General features: G+C 42.0%; 1 protein-coding gene across 4 annotated transcripts in view; it reads left to right on the top strand.

Moving 5' to 3' along the window:
* The window catches only part of DNAI1 (dynein axonemal intermediate chain 1), a 141,399-nt gene that overhangs the window by 23,768 nt on the left and 97,078 nt on the right, over positions 1-20,553 (top strand). For all 4 annotated transcript variants that reach the window (XM_032674763.1, XM_032674764.1, XM_032674761.1 and 1 more), the window contains exons 10-12: positions 8,309-8,396; positions 9,149-9,266; positions 11,692-11,735. In XM_032674763.1, coding sequence (XP_032530654.1) covers positions 8,309-8,396; positions 9,149-9,266; positions 11,692-11,735 — 250 coding nt within the window. The remainder of the gene's footprint in view (positions 1-8,308; positions 8,397-9,148; positions 9,267-11,691; positions 11,736-20,553) is intronic.

Below are 20,553 nucleotides of genomic sequence, written 5' to 3' on the forward strand. Positions count from 1 at the left end.
TAACAGAGTCTGATCTGTACAGAATTGTGGGTGGTTCTTTTCTCCCCAGTCTAAGTTAAACCATTTAGAAGGAAAACTGAAATAATTTCTATGATGAGTGAAGCAAAGTACACTGAGAACTGTAATACAGAATCATGGCAGTTAGTTCTTAATTTGCCCCTGAAATAGGTGTAGATATATCAATATATGTAATATCTCTCTCTCTCTCTCTATATATATATCTATATATATCTATCTATATATATCTATCTCCATGTAATAAGAGCTGATTTCTGAAACAGGCTTTATCACTTTCATACCATATGGCTGATACAACTGCAGAGGATTTGGCTGTCTTAGACACCCCACAGCACTGTGCCAGCATAAACCTTACAGTATAAACAGACCATGTTCTGATAGGCTTCTTCCTGTGAATTGTGCCATGGAAATTCAAGGTCCTTTCAAAAGCTAGTAAACCTTTCACCTGAGTATGTTTTGGAGAATTAAGCCTGAAGTCAACACTACAATTATAGGCTTAAAGAGTGAACTGCTAAAAACTGATGATGAAAATAAAGTAAATATTCTACCAGTGAAACCATATTGTAAAAAACCTGCTGCACACTCCACTGACGACAATGGGAAATTGGAATCCAGTAATTCATGATCTGTTCCTTTCGTGCTTTGCTTTTCACTCTTAACACTTTGCAGAGGGCTTGCAGGAAAGACAGAAAGTCAAGTGAAAGGAAAGCTTCATTATGTAGAGCCAGTGTCCCAGACTGAGGTCCTCTGTGAGGCTGGTGGGCCAACTTTAGGTGCATGAAAGACCTGCTAAATTTTCCACTAATTAACTGGGAAAATGCAACCCCAAGTACTCCAAGGCTCAAATCAGACTTACAACAGTTGTTGTGTCTGTTCATGTGTAGGTCTATGCAAATTAAAGGTTGATGGCATCAGAATCTGTATTTCTGGTCTCAAGTCACAAATGGAGAAATGGGTTTTGTGGAACTCCTAACTCACAGGTTGTCCTTGAAGCCCCGAAGAAAAGACTCAAGGACTCCCTGAAACAACATCTCAGCCTTGGCCTTATTGATCACCATAACTGGTCCACTCTGGCCTCAAATCGGGAGGCCTGGAGACACAGCATCTATAACGCAGTGGAAGCCTTTGAGAACACACGCAGGATCACTCTCGAGGAGAAAAGGCAACGCAGAAAGAACCGTGTCTTGCGGAATACACCATCTAAGGAGTCTTTCTGTTGTGCCTTTTGCAACCGGATATGTCTGTCACGTATTGGCCTCATAAGTCACCAACGTGCCTGTAACAAATGTGGATAAAGCCTTCCCAAATCTTCGTTCGCGAAGCTCAGCCATGAACTCACAGGTTACATACCTTGCACCATGCCTATTGAAACAGAGCTTTCCCAGCTGAACACTTTCTGAGGATAAACTGTGTTTGATCATTGCTGAAGGGAACTGTGGAACATCAAGTAGGAGTTGTGGCTGATCTGGATCAAGGATGCAATGGCAAGAATCAAAAGTTACTGTGAAATCTACCGAGATAGCAACAAATTCAACCCAAAGGAAAGAAGAAGAGAAAAAAAATGAGTGGCTCTTACCACAGATGGATGCCTGATGGAATCTTTTGCTATGGTAGGAGGCCATGAAAGAGAAGATCCAAGAACTAGAGCCACAGCTGGAGATGATGTAGGGATTAGATGAAGATTTGAAAAGGTAACGGATGAAAAGAGAGAGAAAACAGTTCTGGTACTGAGTAATAGGTCAAGAGAACACATGACTGGGAGAGGAAAGATGTGATCTGTGAAAGAACATGGTCAAAAGCAAAAGAGAGGAGGGGAGGGAGGGGAGGGGAGGGGAGGGGAGCCTTGACAGTTAAGCAGAAGCTTCCCACTAGGGGAAAAGAAGTGGAATGAAGCTATGCATCATAGAGAAGCTGGGAGATCATGGTTTAGCAAAACAGAAGAGAGAGGCAGCCAACAGGAAAAGGAATGGAGGTAACCAAGGATACCAGCAGAAAAAAGGATGAGAATGATATAAAGAAGATATGAGTGAATAAAAGTTGGAATAACAGAAAGTATTTGACTGGAGATTGTGATGAAGGACTCTTCGAAATCTCTCGGTGTGCCTGGATCTAGGGAAGAAAGGGTGTGCTACATCTGAGGGCAGTGATGCAGCATTTGAAACTTTTCCTCAGTTTTCAGTAAAGGCAGTACACTGAACATGGAGAACACAGAATATCAAAGAGGAACGATATGAAATTTTCTGAGCTGAAAATATCTGGAAGCAAAGATAACTAGGCAGAAATATTGTCCTGTTCTCACTGTTCCTAAGCCATCTGCTTATGGTGGATGTCTGATGGAAGCTGTTGCTATGATAAGAGGCTGTAGGGGAGGATAGTTGATGATCTTAAAGGTCTTTTCCAATCTAAATGATTCTATGATTCTACAATCCTGACCCAGAGACATGCTGGGTCTGATCCAGTACAGCCCTCCTCATGTCGTTGCATGAAGTTGGAAATTACAGTATCTGAGGTAGAAACAAAATGCAAAGACCTTCATGCAGTTGATGCAGGCTTGCTCCTCTGACCCTGAGCTGGCAAGGCATGAAATCACAAGTCTAATAGTAAGGTTTTTTAATGAATCTGTGCAAAGAGGGTTGGAGCTATGTAACTAGAGTATCACAAAGATATGTTGTATATAAGAGGGGTAAAAATGATTCCATTAATTTGACCTCTAACAGTACATGAGGCAAGAGAATTAATAGGAAGGAAAAGAATACAGAACTGGGAGTATATATGAAATGAAGTAAAATACCACATGTTTACCAAAGGTAGGCTGTGTCCAAATAATCTCACCTCTTTCTTTGATGAAAGGCAAATTGTGTCTTCCCTTAATGAGGAAAGTAGAGTACTGGTAATCCATCTGCAATTCTGCAAAGCTATTAATATGGTGCCGTCAGGCAATTGTTAGACATACCAGAAAAGTTGTTATTAGTACAAATTGGGAGGGACTGGTGGAGAGGGAGACTGCATTTTGAAGTATCAAAACAGTCTTTGGTAAGGTGAGGGCTTATAGATTGTAATGATAGGGAGAAACATGAGTGTGTTAGTTGGAGAGTTGTGATGTGGCTACGAGAGACAAGTGTATTGCTGGAATATACTCTGTGATGGATAGCAGAGAAGCTGTTTATGTTAGGTAAGGGGTGATACATTTTCAGGAATAGTACAGGGATATGTGATTTTAATCACCCTTTTCAAAGATGATAGATTGCAAACCTGCACAGATACGGAAAAGACTATAAGAAATGGAAAGCTTGAATACATGATACTAAAAAATCTTAGCATATTTATCTGTTAATGCAAAGGTGGAGAAGGAATCTGAGTAAGATAACAGAGAGGGAGAATTACCAAGGCAGAGGATAGTGTCAACAGAAATATAGATGGATGTGAACCAGTAAGGAATATGTTAAAGCTGGAACTTACTGTGCAGGAATGATCTCTAATCTCCCCTGAAACAGAAGTGGTTGATCATTGTCCTAAGAAGTCCAACCAAATTTATATTTAACAGAGGAATGTGCATTTCTGAATCATGTGGGGTCCTGTCTGACTTGTCTATCTCACTGTATGTAGCATTACCCCTTTCTGAGATATGCCTGATGAGGCAGCCCAGAGGGTCAGAGTTATCATTTGGCAGCCCTTGGAAACCACTAGTATTTTTTACATAATAGCTGAAATTAGAATGCAATTACTTTCCCATTATTCTTCACCTGTTCCTGGTCATCTGTAGGACTGGATGAGTTATTACTGACTCCCTTGTCTTCAATTTGCTGTTAACAGTGTATCAGAATTAAAAGCAAGGAGTGAAAATGATCAGATAAGTACAGTTTTGGAAATTAATAACTAGCTAACACAATTCAACCTGGGGAGCTTTATTTGGGATTTACAGTGGGTGTTTGCAGTGCATGGAGGTGTTGGCTGGGCAACAGATGACAACAACCCTGTATTGTGCTTCTTTCTTTGCAAGCCAGGGGCTCCTCTAATCACAGTATGTGTATTGCTAGAGGTATGAGCAGTTACTACAGTGATTTTAGGGCAGGGTTTGTCTTCTGGATATGCAGTTACACACCAGCAGAAGCTTTTTCTTGTGCTTCAGGTTGTAGGAGTTACACATTGCAACTGGCCAGCTGCTGAGAGGCAAATATGAAGCCATTAGTGTTAAAGAATTGCAGAGCAAGACCAAGACATTGCTTTTCAAATTATTAGCCAATTATCCATCTTACATATGGTTCAATTAACATTATTGCTGTTCTAAAAATAACTTACAAACAGAAATAAACAAAACAAATTTGTTATCCTGTGAGCTCACATTGCATTTGATTAGCTGGCCCAGAAATGGCCTTAAGCAGAAAAGTGAGTTTCAAACAGAAATTTAAAAAAAAAAAGATAAATTAAGCCTAGCACTTCCTCTGAAGATTTATTTCAGTAGCATACAGAATAAATAAAACCTGAAATAGGACAGGATACAATGACAAAATGACTTACACCGATCCAGTTTAATGCCAAAAATGTAGTTAGTCATGGCTGTATTGCTAACAACACAGCTACCTAACGGAAAAGCTGACTTAAAGCTTTTTTGATTCATCTGGAGAGTTTCCTGCATTGCAGAAAAAACCCCCAAACAATTGAATAATACATTGTTTCTGCATCTACTGAGGTTTTTTTCTTCTTTTTTTTTTTTCTCAATTTAAAGCCTACTTTCCATTGACCAAGAAAACCTCTAAAACTATGGAATCATAGTTATCATGGAATCATAGTATCATAGATTCATAGAATATTGCAACTCCCCTGCCATGGGCAGGGACACCTTCCACTAGACCAGGTTACTCAGAGCCTCATCCAACCTGACCTTGAACACTTCCAGGGCAGGGATGCCCACAGCTTCTCTTGACAACCTGCTCCAGTGTCTCACCACCCTCACAGTAAAGAATATCTTCCTAATATTTAATCTAAACCTACTCTCTTTCAGTTTAAAACAGGTGTTCCTCATCCTATCTCTAGACCTGATAAAGAGTCCCACCATGTATTTCCTGTAGGCCCCCTTTTGGTACTGGGAGGTGCAATAAGGTCTCCCTAAAGCCTTCTCTTCTCCAGGCTGAACATCCCTAACTCTCTCAGCTTTTCTCCATAGGAGAGGTACTCCAGCCCTCTGATTGTCTTCATGGACTCTGCTGGATTCACTCCAGCAGGTCCATGTCCTTCCTTCAGTGGGACCCCAGAACTGGATGCAGTGCTCCAGGTGGGGTCTCACCAGAAGAGCAGTGGGGCAGAATCCCCTCCTTTGCCCTGCTGCCCACGCTGCCTTGGATGCAGCACAGGACAGGATTGGCTTTCTGGGCTGGAAGTGCACATGGCCACATCATATTCAGATTTTCATCCATCATTACCCTCAAATCCTTCTACTCAGAGCTGCTCTCAATCCATTCATCATCCAGCCTGTATCCATGTTTGAGATTCCCCCAACTCAGGTGCAGGACCTTGCACTTGACCTTGTTTAACTTCATGGGGTTCTCGCAGACCCACTTCTCAAGCCTGTCCAAGTCCCTCTGGGTGGCATCTCTTCCCTCCCATGTGTTGACCACACCGCATGGCTTAGTGTCGTCATAGATGAGGCAGGATCCAGCATTCATCTTTGAGTAAACTTTATCTTATGGTCTTCAGTCCAGAATGTTGTCTCAGGTTGGAAAGTCAGAATACCTGCAGTGCAAGTTTCCTTGGATGTGTAAGAGCCTGAGAACCACAGTCCTGCTCACATCTGCATGGTACAGCACTACCCTTCTTCCCCAGCCCGTTGCAGTAGCAGGTGCTTGTTCAAACGGAAGAGAAATTTTGTCCTGCATCATTGGTTAATGGAAGCAAATAAACATGATGAACCAGCAGGACTCCAGGGGACCTGTTCTCTATACCTCTACAGCGTTGGAGAGAAAATTGTTTGTTGCACTTCTCTTTTTCTAAATTGTATTGTAACCTTTTCAACATTTAGCCTCTATCAATTAAGGTTACTCAGAGCAATATGCTCATGTCAGCCAATGGCTTTTGTAGTCATAATCCTAATACTGTTGGAAAAATGTCAGCAGAGATGAATTGCCTTTTTTTTTAAGGATGTGTTTTAGAGAAAAACAGATCTTATTGTGACAGAAGTAAAAATGACAACTGAAAGTCAAAAGAGAGAATTTCAAGCAATTGAGACTATTGATTTCTACTTGAGATGTTTCAAGCATCGTCTTTCTCTTCCTCTTTAATTTCTCTTCATACTTATGACTTCCTAATGTCTAGGGAATATCATGTGGTGTTAAAATTTGAAAATATCTTTTCCTGCTCTTTCTTAAATTCTGAAGATGACAGTAAATTCTCTGTGCTGTTTTCAAGAAGTCATCTCCTAGACCCAGGGAAAACCCGAAGAACATGAGAGGAACCCCATGGCTTCAGATGAAGACTATACACAAGTGAATGTGGTTGTTGGTTACCCTTCCTTAAAGGGTAAGAACCCAGCAAGAGTATATCTCAGTCTCAAATAGTCTTTCAGCCTTCAACTATTTTCAGCTACTTTCTAAGCATTATGTGCTTTGAATGGAAGCACTGGCTCCTTGAAACCTCAAGGAATTCTTGCATCTACAATACTCTTTGGCAAGGAGTTGCACAGATGTGTCACCTTTCTGTAAATCACCTTATTTTGTTTGTTTTGAACTTAACTTACACAAGTTTCACTTGACACCTCTACTTTTTGTAGCAGAAGAGGCAGTGAAGAGTCAGTCCCTGTCCATCCTCTCTGGACCATTTAGACCTGTCTCATGTCTTCCCAAGCCATTTCTTCTATAGATTGGCATGTCCCAGCCGACTCAGTGTTTCCTGGCACAGACACCATTCCAGACTTGGACCATCCTTGCTGCCCTTCTCTCAACTTGGTTTCAAGTTCTACATAGTTTTTTCTGAGATGGGAAAAGAAGACTGCACACATCACTGGAGGTGTAAGCAAACTATGAATTTATAGAAGTATAGCGGTTTTTAGAAACTTTTTTTCTCTCTTGTTCTCTCATCTCTGTGTCTTCCTATGAGTTTCATTCTCTTTCAAGCAAGACTTAATCTCCTTTGAGTCTGTGCAGAGCCCAGGAAAGACGTGGAGGGCTGGACACACATAATCTGAAGTCATGTTCCTAGTTCTGACTGTGACTGTGTGATGTAGTTTTGGTAACTCATTTCACTTTTTCTTTTCATGTTCAGAGCACTCTCTGAGCTGTGTCAAGGATGACATGTTTCTTTTCAGTATTGACACTGTGAAGAAAATTTTGCTGTGCTGGCAGCCATCAGTTCCTAGCACAGGATTGAAGATGAAAGGCTTTGAAACAGTAATGGGGCTTTGGGGCAGCAGTAGCAGATGGGCGTTCAGGTACTTGGAGCAGCACACTCTCAGAGCACTTTACATGTGCCCTGGCACTCTCACATTGTTGCACAGAACTGTGATGGCATCGTCCTGCTGGTCCAGCACAGTCTGTGGACTTTTGCACTCTGTCCTTCCTACTGCTGGCACCCAGGCTTCCTGTCCTACTTGCTAGTTAATCCAGTTTGGTTTTTGCTAGTGGTCAACATGCTCACACAAAAAATAGTTGAAAATAGAGTTTGGTAAGAAGGTGGTTATAGGATTGTGATGATCAGTCCCAGGGCTCTGTCAGACAAAGCATGTCAACCTGCCACCTGCTGACAGGCAAGCAGCCCCTGCTGGGCTCTCTTTTCTCCATTTGTCCATGGATGTGTGAATGCATCAAGTTGGAATTACCCAGTGATTAATTAAAGGACTCCTAAATCCTCTGATGTTTGCTTGACACACCACTTAGAGGTCTCCAGGTAGGGACAAGGATGCTCATGCATGATCAAGCACCTGTGGTTTCATTACTGAATGTAATGAACTGTTATATCCATTGAGATGGGGGAGGAATCGTGTTTGCTTTTAGCTCATCCTGTCATGAGTTAGCTTGAAAGACAAGACTCTTAACTGCCTTCACAGGTAAGTACCTTCCAAATGAGCTAAATCAGGAACAAACACTGAAGTCACTGCAGCTCAACTGTGAATGGCATCTTGCTAAATTTATAATAAAGTAATTGCATTATTTCAAGTGTCATTATCATTAGATACTGGTTTGAGGCATTTCAAATTAATCTGTATTCAAGATCAAAGGACTCAAGTTTTTCAGTCACATGAGGTCTGAAAGATGTGTAAACAGATAGGAAATACATCTTCTCTTCCTTCATTTCTCTTCAGCACGTCGATCCTATAACCAGAGTTGCAAAGGCTGCTAAAATAGCGGAGCGGATGGTGAATCTGAACACCTTTGATGACATTGCACAAGGTATGGCCCACTGAGAGATGCTTCTAACTTAAGCCTGAAGTCCTGCAGGTTAGTATCTACAGCCATAGCAAGGACAAGGTAGAGCAGAACAGAATAGAATAGAATAGAGGAACAGAGATAAAACAAGCAGGGCTAGGAACCTACTGACTCACACAAGGCAAGTAGTACAGCAGACCATGGGCATGCAAAGAGGACGCCACATTAGCCATGCTCTGAGCTTGCTGGGGACAGCAGGTCTGGTTGGCATTGGCCTCCCTGTAGCACTTCCCTCCCTCATCAGGTGTTTTTTTCCTGGATGCAGGTGCTGGTGACAGCAGCCAGAGCTGAGCAGCTCTCTGCTCACATACAGATCCCAGCCACAGCAACATATTCAGTCTTGATGTCATTGTGCAAGAGTTTCACTCTCTCTGCTCAGATTCCTCCTAAAAGGCCATGTCTAGTTCTGTGGGTGGCCTGAGGTCACACCTTGCTCTGGGTTTCTACTTTCTTGTTAATCCTTTGTCTGCTAATCATCAGTTTGATTTTTATTTTTCTTGTGTGTGGGTGGACTTGGTGTAAAATGCATTTTTTGAGCTGAGGTACTGGTTTGGAGTTAAGACTAAAGAACTGAGAGAGTTTATACACTAACAATTGGGTAATTCAGAGGCTGTGAGGATAACAGAGTGGTTTTTAAAGCTTCCCTGACACTGAACCGTGCTGATTAATTTCTGATTTATTCACTGGGACTTCTTCCTTGGCTGTTTTTGTTTAAGATTTTAAATATTTTGAGGATGCCTCAGATGAATTCAGAGCCCAGCAAGGAACCCTCCTCCCACTCTGGAATTTCCAGTATGAGAAAACCAAGAAACTTGCAGTTACTGCCATCTCCTGGTGAGTCTCTTCATTCCAAACTTACTCTCGACTGTTGTGCCCGGGAGTGGAATGGAATGTAACAGTATTATAAGGCAGGGCTGATTATTACAGTCAGTTGCTTGGGCAGCACCTAGATATGCCCAGTGCTACTGGATGCACAGCAAATTGTATAAGGCTGAACGTGCCAGGCTTGTGCCCTTCAGCAGAAACTGAAGGCAGAGCGGGCTCTATGCAGCACTGGGGAAAAGTGAGTGCAATTAGCAGAGCAAATAAGAGTCCCTTCTTGGAAGCTGTGGTAGATGTCTCGTATCTTTGGATTATATGCTGTAGGAATCAGTCCTGAAAAATCTAGGGCAGGAGAAGGGATAGTGACTATATTTTTGACAAGAATTCATACAGAAGAATTAAATCAGCAGGCAGGGAAATGAAAACATCACATATGCCAAGCAGGTAACACCATGGACTATAAAATGCTGAGTTACTGATATCAGACAAGACTTTGATGCATGAATCATAGAATCATAGAATGTCCTGAGCTGGAAGCGACCCACAAATCAAATCCAGCTCCTGTCCCTGCACAGAACAGCCCCAAGAGTCACACCACATGCCTGAGAGCATTGTCAAAAGCTTTTTGAACTCTGTGCTGTGACCACTGCCCTGGGGAGCCTGTTCCAGTGCCCAGCTACCCTCTAGGTGAAGAACCTTCTTCTAATATCCAAACTAAACCTGCCCTGACACAACTTCAGGCCATTTGCTCAGGTCCTGTCACTGGTCACCACAGAGAAGAGATCAGTGCCTGCCCCTCCTCTTCCCCTCACAAGGAAATTGTGACTGCACTGAGGTCTCCCCTCAGTTTCCGCTTCTCCAGACTGAGCAGACCAAGTGACCTCAGCCAGTCCTCATACAGCTTTCCCTACAGACAACAGTGTTATTTGTGTATTGGAATCTTGCACAGTTCAGTGCAGTAGGTGTTTACCCTGCAGTCCACTTCTGCATGGTTATTCCTGGTCAGTCCAAAAGTGATTGCTGATACTTGGAAATCAACTCTCTTTTGTTCTGAGATATTATCGCTATGCTTATTACTGTGAAAAAAACCACTCGTCACAAACCTGAATAAGTCTATTCACTTTTTAATGTGCTTCATCCTCCTCATCACTGTCTTGGTTCATACACTGAGCATAAGACATACCTAGTTAGCTCCTGCCTTGTGCTGCCCTGCAGCTAGGCCTCCTATGACTTGTTTGTAGGATAGTGTGAGCACATTTGTGCCCTGCTAAGGAGGATATATGAAGAGACAGAGCCTTTCAAACCACGGTAGTATTATATAATAAAGTATCATGCAGTTGTAGGAGAATTACAAAGTAACACTAAAACTGGAAGCAAAACTGGGAGAAAAGGTATCTTTAATAGGTAGTTTGTACTGCTGTTGTTCTTGTCTCCAGGAAATGATAACGGAAAGATGGCCTTGAAATTGGAAGAATGACTCCAAATTGCTTTATGTAATAAGCTTTTCTAATTTAATTTTTATTCTCACATTTTTAGCAGTGGTGGTGCGTTTAGTGGAAAGAGCAAGAGCATTAGGATGCCTAGGTATTAGCCCAATGAAAAAAAAGAAATGAAAAAATAAGTGGTTTATTTTATCAATCCATAATAGCAGACCAGTGAAAACACTCATTAGGTAATTTTCACATACATTCGTTTCACAGAATTGTTACCCACTGGTTGTGCTGTGTGAGCTCAGGGACTGCAACAGTTCTGATCTTTATCCCATGGAAAACCTACCTACAGTAACTGTTCACACACAGTAGAGGTTGTAGAGAAGGTAGATGTTTTTCAAGCAAAGGGACTTCAGAAGACACAGTAGATACCTAATAGCTCATAGTCAGCATTTGGCGCGGCACATACACCAAGATAACCAACTGAGTGAGAAGGGAATTTCCCTTCCTGATCTGTGGGAATGATCATGAATTCATGAACTGATAACTGTCTCTTGAAGCATCTCTCATTATTTAATGACAGGTAAGGAAAGAGAGTTTATTGATTTGGAAATGCCTTTATTCTTGCCCTTGAAGGATGGAAACCAACATATTCCTGCCTTTTTTCTATCCTCAAAGACCTCATTTTTAAAAGTAAACTTTCCATGATTATGAAATGGATAAGCCAAGAAGTGCTAGAGATTGACATAATGTCTGTCTATGCCCCTTTTATCCTTTTCATCTACTGCCTTGGTTTTCTAATGTTCTGCTCTTTTATACATCTTGAGTTTGGAAGAATTACTTCTATGGAAACTTTACTAGTGTATGTGGTCAAAGAGTAAAGCTCTCAAACTGTTGCAGTCCTGTGAGAAAGGACTCTGAAGTTAATGTGTGAAACACTGTGTGTTTCTGTGGATCTACATGGTTAATCATAAATGCAATCTTATATATATATCTTCTCATTACAGGAATCCAAAGTACAAGGACCTATTTGCAGTGGGGTATGGCTCTTGTAAGTAATAAATGCAAAAGAATCATTGAGATATTTAAAATATTAAAAAAGTGCACTGAGATCAATTAAAATAATCCTCTGGGGCATGGATTGGACTTCATAGCAAGGAGTCATCTAATTTCAAAGCAGTACCTTGAGATTTAACTCAATACAGGGATTAGGCCTTTCTACTCCATAATATAAACATTCAGAAATACATAGGCATAGACAGCAGTTATTGGAGGACTAAAACAAATTTAAAACAGGATAATACGACACATAGGAAATTTTTTTAACTCTTCTTCCTTCCTTTGTAATCTGGAGGACAGAGATACATATGGTTTCAAAAGAGTTTAGATCAATTCATGGAGGGACAGTTTGCTGTTGGAAGCATAAACTATCTGATTCAGTAAGTTGATAGCTATGAGTTGCTGGAAGCTATGAGTATGTACAAGGGGACAGACCTGTATTTGCTGAGGTTCTCGCAGTATTGAAACTGTTACTACTCAGTATTATTTTAATATAAGGTACTTAGCTACAGGGACCTTTGGCATGATCCCAAATATCTATTCGTTTTTATGTGTTTTTCTGTGCTCTGACAATGGAACCAGATGGGTTGTCTTCATTTATACTAGTAAGGACTGTGCTCTGCTTGCGATATTGCAACATTTCATTTTCCTTTTAAAATTACATTTTTCTCTTCACTTTCAATCCATCAGAGCTCTGGAAATGTTCCTGTTAGTTGGCCAAGAAGCCTAAATTGTCCTGACCCTCTTTAATTCAGCAGGCAGCATCTACTGTAAAGAGCAGATCTCAGTTTTTGCAAAAGAAAGCATGGTGAGAAGCTCCAAGGGTAGTGCTTGCCTTGTACAGCACAGCAAACCCTTCTTGTGCTCATGTGCCTGTGCTCAGAGAGTGTAGGAAATGGGCAGCGCCTTCCCACTGCCCTGCCAACCAGCTGCCAGAGGAGAGGTACAAGCTCAGGAAGGGTAACCTCCCTCTCTTCAGCCTCTTCAGGCAGCTGTTCTAACTTCTTACACTAAACAGGACAGTCATGTGTGCTTATTTGTTAGTTCTGCCAGGGTCCTCTGTGCCAAAGGCAATAGATGCAGAGAGAGCAGATCCAGAGTCAGTGGCTTTGTATTTAAGTGAACAAGAGATCCAGAAGACTTCTTATTCCATTTTATAGTGGACAGAGGGCATAGATCCTCTCAGCCAGCTGTAGCCAACTAACAGCTAAGAATCTGAGTCTATGCCTTGCTCAGCAGTGGGAGATCAGCACATCCAGAGGGCATCCATCCTGATGTTCAAGGGAGGAGCTAAGTGGCTCTCTGGAAGGGCTGACCTCTCCTCACAATTGACCTAGGCAGAGCACCAAGCCTAGATGTCTGGCCCTCAGATGACTCTAGTGAGGTGAGATAAATCCAGGCCAGAGGAAAAAGTCGTGGAGTCGCACAGGGGCTGGCATCTCTTTGGGTTTGCTGCGGCCATAATTACATCACCAGTCTTTTGTGCAGCAGGCATTTGGGAGCACTGCCAAGACACAAGTAATACATTTGTCCTACTGCCCAAAGTATACTTTTTGAAACAAAAGGTCCCTTATTTACTGTGTGTCAATTTCACTCCAGAGTGGTGAGTTATTTATAAAGAGGGCCCTAACCTCTTCCTTTCTTTTGTGTTCTATTTCTGCAGTTTTCACCAGTGATTTATTAGGATGGGGTTTCTGATGCTAACAGTGTTTCTTTGGCATGAGATAGGCTCTTCTGAACAAGGAAATATTGTCATCGTAATTTGCAATTCAGGGTTTATGCTGCTTGGCTGGAATTAATTTTTATTCCCATCAGGAGGAGCTGTCTTTCTGTTTTTGTTTTTGCATAAATGAGATTGCTGGGTTTCTGGCTAGAGTGACAGCCTGCAGTGCAGGGTTCAAAGAGGCTGTGGTGGGTGTTGGGCTTGTGTTCTACCTTGCTGATGAGAGCACTATGAATACAAGCTCAGGTCTTTGCAATCACCTCAGTTCATGTTCCAAAGGCAAGTGTGCCTCTGACAACCCTCAGAGTTGGCTTTTTATGTGCAGCACCAACTGTCAGCACATGAGCTGAGTAGGGGAAAACAGTGTCTGTATGGCCAATGTATTTTATCCTACCGTTTCTTTGGATTTAATGGATGTAACTTGCCACCCACAAGGATGTGTGAAGAGTACAGAGTCACACACAAAGCACTGGCAATCTGAGGTATTTGGGAAAAGTATCTACTGAATTCTTCTTAGTGCCTAGTCTGAAACAGTGCTTCATGTAGACAGAAGTAAACCATGTAAAGATATGTACACCGTTCTAGCTGTCTTGTGCAATGTCAGCATGAGCAACGCTGGCACAGGGTCCTTACACTGGTGTGATGGCGTCCAAAGTAAGAGTTGCTACAACTCTGTGACCAAACTAAATTGGTGTCATGTCCAGACCAGAGCTTTCACAGAGATGAACTGGCACTTAATAGATGTCCTGAAGCTGAGGAGTCGTGATGGAACACAGATCATGGAACAACTCTTGTTGCACTGTCCTACAGCATACAGACAGGTAAACACAGGGAAGCTGGGTGTACTTACTGGGCAGTCTTGTATTTTCTCATTTCTCAAATGAACTCAATGAACATGGATAGTTTTTTTTTTTCAGCCTCCACTGATTGAGGCTGATGGATGGTCAGTCACTGTAATAAAGATATTCTCAAATAGGACAGCCTCAGGGTGCTTCAGAGGGAACAGGGAGAGGGGAAACTGAACCAAGAGGCTTTTACAGCAAGGTACTGCATCTTTCTGTTCACCTCTGTACTTCATAGACATTTGCAGAATCAGGCACTTTATATTTAGAGATCAGAATCAAGCAAATGACTGGTAACTAAACTAGCTCACTCATAAAGGGGAAAAGTCATCCTGCAGGGACTGAGAGAATACATATGGAAATATGCCATTTTTTTCCTCCTCTTTTTCAACAAGAAGCCTCAATTCCCTCTGTCTAGAAAGCAAATAGCGGAAAAATAATTAGTAGTGAATTCTCAATCCACCACTCACTCAAAAGATTTAATAAAAATTAAGATCAGCTGCATACATATTACACCACTTATGTTTGTGTACAGACTGCTGCAATCCCCAAGGACTTCTACTAGGCCATATACTTTGTTTTCTAGCAAAATATTTATCTGCCAAATATGAATTTGAGAGACACAAGTAAGGAACCACAGAATCATACAGTGGTTTGGGTTGGAAGCATCTGACTCTTGAGTATGTGTGCAGCTACATGATGAAGTTCTACAGCCGGCTTCTCTGCCTGGGCAGTGATGTCTTTACCACATCTCAGCAGCCCAGACCTGACTTGATCCACTTGGTGCCTCAGTAGCTTCTGTGACTTGTCACATAGGATCCATACAGCACCTTTCCATTTTTAATGTATCCCTGTGATACATCAGGAACCATCAGTGAAGAGAGCATGTCACCTTTCATTTTCAGGTAGCTGATTATGTGGTGGGGCCTCCTCAACACATGTCACCTTCTCCTCCTCTGATGATGATAATAGTCCAAAATTTTTGCCTTGGGGCCTGTTGGTGATGACTTCCAAGATCCCTGGGTGATTGGATTTCCTATCCTGTGTCATCAGAGCAATCCACTTTATATAGAGGCATGATGTGTGGGAGGGACTTTCCCTTTGAACCTGCAGCCCAGCAGTGGTAGTTGAGGTGTCAAGAGGAGCTGTGCTTTGGTGCCAATCACTTCTGAAGCAGCTCATACCCCTTCATAAGCTGCCAATATCTCTTTTTCAGCTGAGGTTTAATAGGCCTCCTTTGTATTCCCAACTCCAGAATGCCAGGGGCCATCCTCGAGTCTCCCCAGGTACTTTTTGCCAGACATTCCATGAAGGAACATTCTCCCTGGCTGTGGTGTAGAGCACATTTTTCACATCTTGTCCTGACTAGCCCAAGGGCTACTGCATGGTCAATCTCCTATTTAATTTGTTCAAAAGCTTGTTGTTGTTCAGGACCCTGCTTGAAATAATTCTTCTCCTGGGTCACTTGATAGAGAGGGCTTACAGTCTGACTGTAGTCTGGGATATGCATCCTCCAAAAATCCACAGCACGTAGGAAAGCCTGTGTTTCCCTCTTGCTGGTTGGTGGGGACATGGCTGCTATTTTGTTGATTGCATCCATTGGAATCTGATGACATCCACCTTGCCATTTTACTCGTAAAAACTGAATTTCCTGGGCATGTCCCTTGACCTTACTTTGCTTTATGGCAAATCCAGTCTTCTGGGGCATCTAGATTCTATCTTCTCTCTCAAAAACTTCCTCTGCTGTATTGCCCCACATAATGTTGTCATTAATGTACTGCAAGTGTTCTGGAGCCTCACCCTTTTCCAGTGCAGTCTGTATGAATCTGGATCAGTGGCCTGCACTCTGCTGCTAAAGGCATGGAGAAAAACACATTAGCAATGTCGATAGTGGTACCATTTTGCTGCCTTGGACTTTAGTTTGTACTGAATGAATGTATCTCTTAAGGTCCCATGGCCTTCTGCACCTTCAGGCTTCTTAGATGGTCTCAAACCTGATCTTCTCCTATTATGGGCAGGATTTCCTTCCACAAATACCTGTCTTTGGATTCTGTGAATTAGATGGCATGGCTAAAGCACTTGCTGGTGAAGACCGAAGCAAAAAAGTTGTTTATTACCTCAGTTTTTCCCAGTCAGATGTAGCCAGGTATCCCATTTTACTCATCGGGGAGCTACAAGCTTCTTTCCTTTGTTGTCCTACATACTCAAAGAAACCCTTCTTGTTTTTTGTTATATCACTAACCAGATTCAGCACCAGCTGTGCCTTGGCCTTCCTGATCCCCTCCTTGCAATCTTTCTGTAATCTCACCGAAATGTACATCCCTACCTCCACTGCCCGTGTATTTTGGGTTTGTGTTTTAGTTTGGCTAAGAGGTCCTGAGTTAGCCAAGCTGTCCTCCTGCCTCCCCTGCTCAGCTTCTTGCACATCAGAATTGAGGGCTCTTGAGCCCTAAGAATAGTGTCTTTAAAATGTCTCCCAGCTCTCATTTGCTCCTTTAGCTCCAAGACCATTTTCCCAAGGGATCACGCATACTAGTGCTCAAAACAGACAAAGTTTAGGCTCTGGCAGCAAAACAGTTTTTAATCCAGCTAGTATGTGGTCTGCTAATTCCATGTCATCTAAAATCTTATTATGTACTTAACTGAATGCTGAATGAATACATTTATGTTTTTATTAGCACAGTTATTTCATCAGTCATCCTCACTGAAGGGATGGCAGTTTTGACAAGACATTTACCCTCTCCTTAGGCCTAGGGATCCAAAGTGAGATAACTCAACAAGACTGGGGTCCTCACAATGAAAGAATCTCACTGCAGACAGATAAGGCCTGTGATCAGTATTTCATGTTAACTACTCGTTAGCTGCTCTTGAAATGTAAATAAATCCTTCAAATTTTCTGTGACACCTCAGTCAAATTATGGAAATAACAATTTAGAATCATAGAATCAGAGAATGTCCTGAGTTGGAAGCAACCCACAAGGATCATAGAAGTCCAACTCCTGGCCCTGCACAGGACACCCCAACAATCACAAATCACACCATGTGCCTGAGAGCATTGTCCAAATGCTTCTTGAACTCTGTCAGGCTTGGTGCTGTGACCACCTCCCTCGGGAGCCTGTTCTGGTGTCCAACCATCCTCTGGATGAGGAACCTTTTCCTAATATCCAACCTAAACCTCCCCTGACACACCTTCAAGCCATTTGCTCAGGTCCTACCTCTGGTCACCACAGAGAAGAGATCAGTGCCTGCCCCTCCTCTTTGCCTCACAAGGAAATTGTAACTGCAATGAGGTCTCCCCTCAGTCTTCTCTTCTACACATTGAACAAACCAAGTGACCTCAGCCACTCCTCATACAGTATCCCCTCTAGACCATGTTCATTACCCTCCTTTGGATGCTCTTGAATAGCTCGATATGTTTCTTACATTGTGGTGCCCAGAACTGCCACAATATTGAAGGTGAGGCCACCCCAGGGCAGAGCAGAGCAGGACAATCCCCTCCTCACCCAGCTGGCGATGCTTTGCCTGATGTCCTCCAGGACACAGTTGGCCCTCCTGGCTGCCAGGGCACTGCTGACTCAGATTCAACTTACTGTCGACCAGGACCCTCAGGTCCCTTTCCACGGCACTGCTTTGCAGCATCTCCTTACCCAGTCTATATGAATATCTGGGGTTGCCCCATCCCAGGTGCAGAATCCAGCACTTGACCTTGTGAAACTGTATATCATTGGTGATTGCTCAGCCCTGTAATTTTTCAAAGTCTCTCTACAGGGCCTCCCTGCCTTCAGGGGAGACATCAGCTCCTCCCAGTTAGTATCATGGGCAAACTTGCTTTGTGTACCTTCTGGTCCTGTGTCCAAGCTATTTTTGAAGCCATTGAAGAGAACTGGGCCTAAGACGGAGCCCTGCAGAACTCCACTAGTGGCAGGTTGCCAACCTGAGTGACCCCATTCACTACAACCCTTGGTGCTCTACCCATCAGCCAGCTGTTTGCCCATTGAATGATGTAATTATCTGTCTGTGTGCTGGACATTTTGTACAGAAGTATATTTAGGGAGCTCAGCTCTCTGAAACTCACAGATACATTAGAAAGTCATAAAAAATAGAGCTGAAAATAATTTCAGAGAGTTATTAGTCCATCTCCATGCAAGATAGCACTTTATTTAAAACATGGCTTTGAGGTCTAAGCTTAGTCCACCTAATGATGATTGCAAGCACTATAATTCCTGTCACTGTTGACAGCATAGCCCTTATAGATGACAAGCAATCCTTGCAACAAGGACAGAAGTGTACATTTGAGAAGGAGAACCTTAAAAGACTGAAAACTTTGATTTAACAGTATAGACTGCAGGCTTAAGGAGACTCAGTGTTACAAAATGTGCCAGGTGTTTGTTTGTGGGTAATTTTCTTCTCTGCAGAAAGATTTAGATAGGTAGATTTAGAGGTTGTGATGCAGGAAGATAGTCTGGAATGGATTTACATAACAAGCTGCTGTTAAATTTGGTATTTTCTGATGAGTGACCAAAGAGCTTTAAGTAAAAGCCCTAAGTGGATTGAATACTGCATAACAAATTCAGATCTTTGAAACAGATCACAGAAAGTCTCTTCTGAGATGTTTATGTATTTAAGTTATGTTCCCAGAACAGGCAGAGAAGACTTCTGGGAGCAGAAATCCCTGCTAATCTTTCTCTAACCTACATGAGTTTATTTTTATATTGGGAATAGAGATTGAAGACCTTGTCAGACAGAGTAAAAGCATTTTGTATTGCTTAGATGAAATTCCTTGTCTTGTATAAGGCTATATGCACATGCAGTTCATATGAGGGAATTGCTCTGGAGAGGAGTGGTCTGACAGGTCCCCAGCTGTGTAATGGGCTGTGTGGTGGACCAGGTCCAGCAGCAAGTTCCAGCCTTTTCTGACCCCACACTGAAGCTATTGAAGTTTTCTGGGTCAAATACTACAAAAGGCTGATAGAGATTAATGTGGCCCACACACCTCGAAGAGAAGTTCGTATTGCAATCTGGATTCAGCTTGCTGTTTGGCATACATTTTTATAAAGCACTAAAATGCTATGACAGAGCCCAGCTTTGGGAAAATATCTCCATGTCCATTCAGAGTCATGCGCCCAGCATGCAAGTTGATTAAATTAAACACATCTTCAATGGTGAAAGACGCACGAGGCTCACTCTCATGTTTTGGTAAGAGGTTTGAGAACTACATTGTACCAACATGATGGCTGACTGTTTCCTTTTAGCTATGAATGTATTTTTTATTGACATTTTGATATTTGTACTGTAAATTGAAAGTCTGTCGCCTTTTGTGAATGCTGGTGATGCCAGTTATAATGGTAGTTGATACAAGAGTTAGTGATACTTAGATATCAGTATTGAAATAATGTTGAGGGAAAAAAAGAAGTCAACCACAGAAGTAAAACATGATTGCTTAGTTGCCAGTGATTTTAATTGATTATATTTTAAAATTTAAATTATTATTGTAAGGGGATATTACAATAAAGAAAACAAGCATCAACAGAATAAACACAGAGGAGAATCTAAAGGGAATATGTCTTGTTTGTGAATTGCTGTAGAACATTTGTATGAGCACTGAGTATCCCCACAATCAAAATGGAACACCCTGGAGGACTTGGACTTGCTCTGTACTAATTTGAGTGCTGTTTGTGCTATGTGATTTTTTTAATAGCTGTAAGGAATTTTCCATTACTACACTGTATTAATTAAAAGAGGCTGCTGGGGAATAAAATAGGAAATAAAATGTAGCAATCAGATTCCTCTGAGGCAAGCATATCAAAAGTCATTAATAACTAGGTCTAATGCTAATCTATTATTATATCCATGAAATCAGTTCTGATAAAATGTTTTGATGAGGCAAATATCTGGGAGGTGACAAGAAATGGAACAATCAGATCAAAGAGCAATTTAAATCCCTTTGTAGCAGAGTAGAAGGCATCACTCTGTGTTACAGAGAAGAATTTGAAAAGAAATTGAAGCCACGCAACGGTTCAAGGGGAAGCCCCATTTTGGAGAGGAATGATTTAAAAAAAGTCTTGTAAAGAAAACTCAGTACTGGACTGGACCAGAGTTCCTTGGCTCTGTAGAGAAGGAGGGCTGCAAAAGAACTGAGAGGTTAAAAGAACTTTTTAAAGCAGTTTTTAATTTAGTGCTGAAATGACTGCCCTAGAAAGGCATGATCATCACTGGTGACATGCCAAGGGGAAGGGTGACAAACT

This window comes from Chiroxiphia lanceolata, chromosome Z (assembly GCF_009829145.1).
Source record: "Chiroxiphia lanceolata isolate bChiLan1 chromosome Z, bChiLan1.pri, whole genome shotgun sequence".
NCBI classification, from domain to species: Eukaryota; Metazoa; Chordata; class Aves; order Passeriformes; family Pipridae; genus Chiroxiphia; species Chiroxiphia lanceolata.